The sequence below is a fragment of the Limanda limanda genome, chromosome 2 (genome assembly GCF_963576545.1).
Source record: "Limanda limanda chromosome 2, fLimLim1.1, whole genome shotgun sequence".
Classification (NCBI taxonomy): domain Eukaryota; kingdom Metazoa; phylum Chordata; class Actinopteri; order Pleuronectiformes; family Pleuronectidae; genus Limanda; species Limanda limanda.
Genome location: NC_083637.1, coordinates 22,151,007 through 22,159,479, shown reverse-complemented (window position 1 = coordinate 22,159,479; position 8,473 = coordinate 22,151,007). Strand labels below are relative to the sequence as shown.

The window sequence follows — 8,473 nt, the reverse complement described above, 5'->3', positions numbered from 1 at the left end:
ATGCCACGTGCACTATCTCATGTGTGGAGAAATTTCACCCCATCCAATGTAGAAGGAAAGGCTGTGTACATTTGCAAATACTGTGCAAAGACTTATGTTAAGAATGAAACAACGATGCAGAAGCATACAGTCAAGTGCCCAAAGTTTCCTCAGGGCTCAAATCAGCCTATGACAAAACAAAATGTTTATATTTATGTCTGTATATGACAAGGTAAATACAGTTAGTATAAATTACCCACAACATTTCCAGTTTATTTAGTTAATTCCCATATATTCCCGTATATTCCCGTGAATTCCCGTTAATTCCCGTTAATTCCCATGGAAAGTTTCCCACTTTGAATATTCCCGGAATTTTGCAACCCTAATCATGAAACATTAATACAAGAGAGATCTTGCCATACAACAGTACAATACAAAAGATTTTGCAAAATAAAACTGAAGCAAACTGAAACTCTCCCCTGATCTGTAAAGAACTTATTGCCACAGGTATAAACACACGTGCAGATTTGTCTTTGATAAACATGACGTACCTGACTTTTTTCCCCAACTCTTTTTGTTTGGTTTCCATACAACAGCCTGACTGACCAGAAGGAGAAGATACTTATGTGCAGTATTTTACTGTTGTTTTCACTGTTAGGTTGCGGCCCAAACCCAACCATGGGTCATGGGAGAGAGTGAATGCTTCCTCCTGAGGGGTCACTGGGAAATGAAATATTAATCCGCTGTTGTCAACTACAGACCAACTGTCAGTGACAGTGTAGGCTAAAGTAATTCATCATCATGGCACGCTGTGCGTCACGGTTGCTCCACTGTTACATCACATGACTATACGGTGGAAAGTTTCAGGACTTTGATTTAATGCTGTGGAATAAAGCTTTATAATACTGACAGATACGTGCCACAGATGTTAGAGCCCAGAGTTTCAGGCACACACGCTCACCCGAACTGGACCTTTCCATAAGGAAACAGGATTATAAATGGATCATAATTACACATCTGCAGTATTCAAATTCAAACTCAGGCTCAGGGACAGACAGGCTCTGGGCAACTAGTATTTCATTTTCCACCGTGCTTTCCTGGAAGAGGGTTGACTGTCGTTTAGTTTGAAAAGTGAAAGGCTTTCACACCTTTCTCTCACCCTGCGCTCTGATGCCACTTCCTCTTCCCTCCCCTCACATCCATTATTTCATCTCTCTCTCTCTCTCTCTCTCTCTCCCTGCTCTCTCTCTCTCTCTCTCTCTCTCTCTCTCTCTCTCTCTCTCATCACTTCTCATTTGCCTTGTTCATTTTAGTAAATCTCCTTTTGACAATTTTCACCCACCTATTCAATTACCATCTGTGTGCACTGCTCCATTAATGGGAGGCAGGTTTTGCAGATTCTTGCTCTTGAGGAAAATGTACAGTTATACACTCAGTATGAATCATTTTGATATGCTTTTTCTTGTTTCATTGCCTATTATGGGCATTTAAATCACATGTTTTCATATGTCATGATTATTGATGGTGGCTCGCTTATAGTAGAACAGAGAAGATAATTGCAAAGGAAACAGCTTATTTCATTTGATCACATTTTAGTGTTTTTTGGGAATTACTGTTCTGTGAACCAATTCTGTTAAATATACTTTTAATTTTTTAAAGCACTTTGTAACACTAAAAAAACATATATTGTATAATGTTTGGTTAAACAAAAAGAGGAAATAAAGTGATGTGCTGTACATGCTGTACCAGATCTGCTGCTTCTTTGGATTTCGATCAGACTGTACGTCGCCCTTTGTCTTCTGCTTTTATACCGCGTATTTTGAGACACCTGTTTTTTTTCAAGCAGTTTCATTCTGAAGCCACAATCACCAGAGACATGATGTCAAGAAGGGTAGTAGAAATGTGTGATAACTTATGCCTATTATGTGGTTTGTATTGACAGTGACAACGACAAAGCAGAAGTGGGAAATGTAGATGCTCAAGGTGCAAATGCAAGCTCTATGCAAAGTGTCAAACTAACACATACTGTACCTCTACGTGTGTTTGTGTGTGTGTGTGTGTGTGTGTGTGTGTGTGTGTGTGTGTGTGTGTGTGTGTGTGTGTGTGTGTGTGTGTTTGTTTACCAGCATTTCACAACAGTTCCACGAAAGCTTGTAAAACTAAAATACTGAATTCAATATTGAAAGTCAACAACTCTTAAGAGCAGTGGTCACCTGCCTATTTGGCTTGTGAGAAATAAACTACTATTCAATTGAAATCTCTAGTCAGCTTTCAAAGTTGAATTAAATTAAAGTGTAAAACTGCCACAAAGTGAGGCATTTTTTTTTTATCTTAGCTTGAAATTGGAAGTATTCAGTATTTTTACAAGAGAAGAATAGTGTGATTAGCTTCAAAAATATTGAAAGAAGTTTATATTTTCCATGCTCTTCCCTCACATTGTTTTAACCAAGGATAGTCTGAGCAGTCAAGTCCTCATGACTGGGATTAGCACCGATTTTCCTGTCTGTAGATATATTAAGGTTGTGTTCTTTTTTCATCCACATCAGGGAGAAGGCTGTAAAAATAGTTCTTCTGTGTCATGCAGCCTATTTTTCCTTCCTATTTGGCCAAGAGAATAGCAGCATTCAACCCCCACATTCACAGACTGATAACTTCTTCAGTCTGTGCATGACAAAAATGTAACATTTAAACACCATTTTCAAACAGTGTGAGATCAGCAAAGTGTAATATGCTCTGCAGCCGACACAGTACAGAATGTCATGTGTTCCACATCACCATCAGTCTGCATTTACCTATATGTCCTGCAGAATTAAACAAAAAACCACTGCTGCAGCGACGCAGAGTATCTGAGTTGGCCCGCTGGAAACCATAGCGATCAGACTCTACAGCCCTCCCCACCCCCCACCCCACCTACCACTTCCACAGGAAACTCTCACCTCATTGGTTCCTTCCTGAGTGACCTGGTTGTCTTATATAATGCAGCAGGGACGTCACTCTTAGTCTTTTTTCAATGCAATAAAAGTTTTTCATTATTATTACTACTGTAATACAGTGTGAAGAAAAATGAATATGTTTTACTTTTTTTTCTCTCTGATATAACTGTATAACTATAGCTGATATAACCATGACACCCACCGTCTGTTACCTCTTTCTGTCCCCACCACTTAAGGGCCAATAAGCAATGTGTGGTCCAGAGTAAATGTAGCACAGTTGTGTACTCCTGCGCTAATATAAATGAACGTGATGCTTCTGAAATCGTGACAAACTGTGTGTGTGTGTGTGTGTGTGTGTGTGTGTGTGTGTGCGTGCAAATCCTACCTAAGGAATGTCATCTGCACTCCTCTCTGTTTACATCAGGTTCCATTAGAGAGCACATGTCCAAATGAACTTAATGCGTATACAGGGGGGATCAGATTTAGTGTGTTAACAGTTTACTCTCCGTCACTGACACACTCTTGTCCTCTTTCCTACCTCAATAGTTCATTATCACTCTAAACTAAAAGATGGTGTGTGTAGACTTCCTTGCTCTTCTTTCCTCCTCCTGAGTTTTGTCTCCATCATCTTCCCCCCTCCCTCGGCGGCTCTGTGAAGTGAGGGGGTGGAGCGAGGTGAAAGAGGGCAGATGTTTCCTCCCCGGCTTTGAAGATGCTTGTAAAGATAGAGAGGAATAGTAGGGAGGGCTGAGGTCTGTAACTCCATGGAGGTTGGGTGGTTTTTACGAAAGAGGTCACACGTGGCAGATAGAGCCCCCCTCGGTGCTGGCAGCAGCTCCTGGAAATGTCGGTTTCCATCCAACCCCCTGCTGCAGCCATAAAACCTTAATGTCGAGCTAACACCTCATATAGTCGGAGCTGTTTTAGATTTTATGCAACCATTGGTGCGTCATCTTGCAACACGTTTGCATGATCAAACTGAACTTTGCCTGTTCGGGAGGAGTTTACAGTCCATATTTACACAGAGGGCTGCAGTGATCAGACAGACGGCTTTTCTCTTTTTTTGGAGTGGACGACGTTGAGGCATTTGGAAAACAATAGCTGGACTGTGCACTGCATCTGTCCCTCTGCTTATTAAGGGTCTGAGGGCTCAGATTGCTCTCCTTTGGCTTGGAGACAACAGGAGTGCCTGAAAGCTACACATTGCCACCATGTGGTGGAAGAATTCTCAGCTCATGCTCAGGTTCAACCATGTGTTCACAATTTAAAAGAAAGCAAGGTCCTCCCTGGCCTTATGTGCAAGTTTAAAGTCAAATTAAAAACATTCAATCACAATAATGGAAAATATCCATGTGATTTTGTTATTTATTTACATGGTCAAATTAAAATAAGCCTGATGGGTCACAGCAATTTTACTAATATAATATAATATATACAATAAAGTATATGTTTTACTTCGAGGGGTGTTTATTCACATTGTACATTGTAATGTATTCATTTTGACGAAACTTTTTTTGTAACTAGAATAGCACAAAAAAGCACAATCTCTTATGAAACAAAATTAAATTCACGCGATTTTTACGTTTGCACAAATTCATAAATCAGTCCCCTTAATATGCCAGACCAAGGTTTTTATCAGGATCCATGAATTATTCTCTGAGAAATTGTGTTTAAATAAAGCGAAATCATAATTGCTGGTTCCATCCCCTCATCCAGATCCACACCAAAATTTAATTGGTTCTTCCCTGAACCCTAACGCATCTTTCTACCAAGTTTCGTGGTGATCGGACAGTCAAAACACTTAATAATTATTTACTAGGCTAGCAGTTAAGTAAACAGATAGGAGTGCAGAGTACATTCCTTAATAGACTTATATTAATAACTTTTATTTACAGTCCCTAACTTGGATACACTGTAAACAACAGTTTCATAAATTATTTCCAACTTTATTGATTTAGCATTCAGTGGCACAATAAAGACTTTTTTTTATTCTATCAGATTTTTGTATGTCTTGTGGCCTCCTTTCAAATTTGAACAGTGAAACAGCGTAAACTCAGCAGATGCCATGAAGGGAGATGGACGGACGGGGGGGCATTCCAGCAGAAACACTCCCACAGACACTGCGTCATGTCAGACGTCAACACGGGCTTCCAAAGAAAAGCTCTCTGATATGTGACAGAGGCAGCAATAGCAACAGCATCCATTTATTATAAAAGTATAAAATTAACTCATGTGCATAATAATACCAAACGTCTGAACCGTGCTGCTGTCTTTAACCTTCATTCATCAAAGTGTGAGAATCGATAAATATAATTCTGTGTTCGAACCATTTCCAATGTGATGGATCCAGGGATGTAGAAATTGCAATGAATTGATGGTTTGTCAGACAATTTGACCACAGGGGATTAAGCTGTAAAAAGAAAGAAAGAAAGGAAACAAGATGAAGGAAAAGAAAGAGCAGATTTTAATGTTCTTTAAACTGGCTACAAATAAAGGCTAGCTCACCCTTTACGATGACCTTGGCCAGTGCTTCACTGGAGCCGATGTGGTTGGTAGCTTCACATTTGTATGTTCCGCCGTCGCTCAGGTTAACGTGGGCCACCAGCAGGTTTCCATCCTTTGTGGCCACTGCTCCTGGGGGAAGGCTGGCCCGGCCCTCCCTGCTCCACACAAACTGCATAGGGTGAGAGCCGTGGGCCAGGCACTGCAGGCGCAGAGGGTCCCCCGGCTGGAGTCTCACCTGGTCAGGCAGGGAGGTGGCATACGGAGGAGCTGTGTGAAGGAGATGACACTTTTTCTTAACCTGAGCAGGGACAAAGAATGTGGATCTACAGTTTGTGTTATCCTCTCCTCCGTCCACTCACTGTCCACCTCCATCTGCGTGTACGCCTGACTGTAGCCATGGATGTTGGTCGCGTTGCAGATGTATTGTCCTGAGTCTTGGCGCCCCACGCTGGTCAGCGTCAAAACACCACCAGCCACCGTGTGTTTCCATGGCAACGGAGCTCTGAGCTTGGACCAGGTGATGACAGGAGGAGGGGAACCTGGGAGGAGGGAGAGGAAGCAGGGGTAAAGTGAGAAATGAGAACTGAGAGCACAACTGGAACTGGAACATATCGAAGCAAACCAACATCTTACCACTGGCCTGACACTCCATCGTGACTGTATGTCCCTCCACCACCGTCATCTCTGTGGTGCTCACTGAGGCCACTGGTGCTCCCGCCCCCCCCTGAACAATGACTTCAACTTTGATCTCTGTCACCCCTTCGTTGTTCTCAGCCTGGCAAATATAAACTCCCGAGTCCTCTGGACGCACCGCAGCCCACTGAGGATGAGATTGCAAGTATCGTATTATATCTGTTGAACTAAAATGAGGGAATGAATTGAAGTAATGCTGATGCACATTTTCATAATTCACCTGTATGGTGTTGACATGATTTGCCTCCGCGGTAACCAGCTGCAGGGTGGAGCCTTGGCGTATCCACTTCAGCATGGGGGGGGGCCTGCCTGTGGCGCGACACCCAATTGACACAGGGTCACCGATCCTGACATGCAGGGGCCCAGTGGGTGTCAGCCGCACTTTAGGAGCGTCTGAGAAAGAGAGAGGAAACAGTGATTTGATAACATCCATCCTTACATTTTTTAATAAACAACATCTGGATCTTTTAAGTTGATTTGGCAAACTTATTTGGAAACTGTTGATTAAATACTCATCAAGATATGGAGCAACATAATTCATTTGTGGTGACTTTTCAGTTTTCAGTAACCTGCCAAATGTTGGTCCAGTATTTCTTCTCTTTTAGCTCCTTTTTTGGTCTCAACCAACTAACTGTGTCTACCTACAGTGGGTTTTATTACAGCTGAACATGATGCAGTGAAATAAGAGTGAACCAAAATAAGACAGTCGTGGGCTGAACAACTAAATAAGCTGAAACTCACTGCGAAGCTACGTGAAGCTGAGGGGAACAGCGATTTAATGTTCATCACTGCCAGAGATCACTGGTATATAGTATAGGTGTAAAGAATATAAACTAAACACAAACCAAGTACTGCTAAATAATATGCAATGCAGTTACACACACACACACACACACACACACACACACACACACACACACACACACACACACACACACACACACACACACACACACACACACTCACACACACACACTCATACACAGTGCAAGGTAGTAATAATATCTGGAGCCAACAGCTGGTTTATATGGGGCCAGTTGTTAATTCTCAGCTGTTTTTATATTTAGTCTTATTCCAGTTATCAAAAGTCAGTGTGAGAGTCAGCCTCTTCCTTTGTATTCAGTAAAGTCAAACGCTGGACAAGATATTTCAGTTATTCTTTTAGTCATTAGAATATGTTATAGATGTTTATATAAATGCTATGAACATTTTGGTCTCAACTAAGAGTAAATTGTTATGAACACATACTTATTTCCATACAGCACAAGCGAAGTACTTGACAGCTAACTATTGAGCAACAAAACAACAGCATGCACAAAACAATTTTCTACTTTAGACTTTGTGCATTTTAATAAACAGATGTTGAAAATTGGCCACATTTAGCTGGTCCCGGTAGCTGGTAAAATCGACAAGATCATTGTGTGTGAATATGTGTGAGCATTATGTTTGGGGGCTTTAGCATTAATAGTAGTACTCCAAAGTAAACTCTCATCTGAAATCAATGAATCTATTTCCCATTGTCTGTAGACTTTGTTAGTGCACAGTCCTTTCTCTGCACTTTTTTTTCATAAATAACTTTGTATGGGGCTTCATTCATGGTTATTTTTTAACGGCTCCACATTCATATCATCAGCAAAATGTTTATGTCAAAACTAAAAATTCTGAAATTTTAAACATCTTATACTATCTATCTTTTACTTTTTGATAGTATACAGTGTAGTATAATATGCCTTATTTGTTCAAAGGAGCACACACACATGGTTGTTGAGAAACTGAAGTGTGAAGGCGGGCTCACGTTTGACGTTCAGCACGGCTGTGGCCACGCCGCGGCCTGCGGAGTTAGCTGCCACACAACGGTACTGGCCCTGGTTGGCAGCTCGGGAGTTAGCAACAGTCAGCACAGAGGAATCCGGACCAACCTTAGCATTGTCTGGAGGAGAAGAACAGAACTCACCTAAAACTCACACACATGCTGATACCTGCAGTTATAACATTTTAAATTAGAACTCAAGAATTTCCAATAAGCTAATCAATCTTATAGTATATGTATAGGTACCATAGGGGGAGGTGTGTATGTATTTGTGTAGACACCATGAGAATGTGTATGTACTGTACATGTGTGTCAGTGAATGGATATGTGTTTGCGTGTGTATATGTATACATATGTGGTTAGTTGTACTGCTGCATAAGGGCAACAAAATTCATTTTACGGTCTAATTCGAATGTTTTATCTTTGTTGTCCTAAAGGCTCTTCTACAGGCATCAAGAATTAGCAGTTGCTACAATTACTGTGATGCATTGTATTGGATTACTACTGTGCAATTCTCTATTTATCATATCCGACCCTATGAAATAAACAATGA

General features: G+C 41.2%; 1 protein-coding gene across 1 annotated transcript in view; it reads right to left on the bottom strand.

Moving 5' to 3' along the window:
* Positions 1-4,777: 4,777 nt before the first annotated feature.
* The window catches only part of LOC133016729 (basement membrane-specific heparan sulfate proteoglycan core protein-like), a 4,547-nt gene continuing 851 nt past the window's right edge, over positions 4,778-8,473 (bottom strand). The window contains exons 3-8 of the mRNA XM_061083527.1: positions 7,906-8,040; positions 6,331-6,503; positions 6,051-6,237; positions 5,777-5,956; positions 5,418-5,684; positions 4,778-5,322 (exon numbers count right to left, since the gene is read on the bottom strand). Coding sequence (XP_060939510.1) covers positions 5,318-5,322; positions 5,418-5,684; positions 5,777-5,956; positions 6,051-6,237; positions 6,331-6,503; positions 7,906-8,040 — 947 coding nt within the window. The 3' untranslated portion in view covers positions 4,778-5,317. The remainder of the gene's footprint in view (positions 5,323-5,417; positions 5,685-5,776; positions 5,957-6,050; positions 6,238-6,330; positions 6,504-7,905; positions 8,041-8,473) is intronic.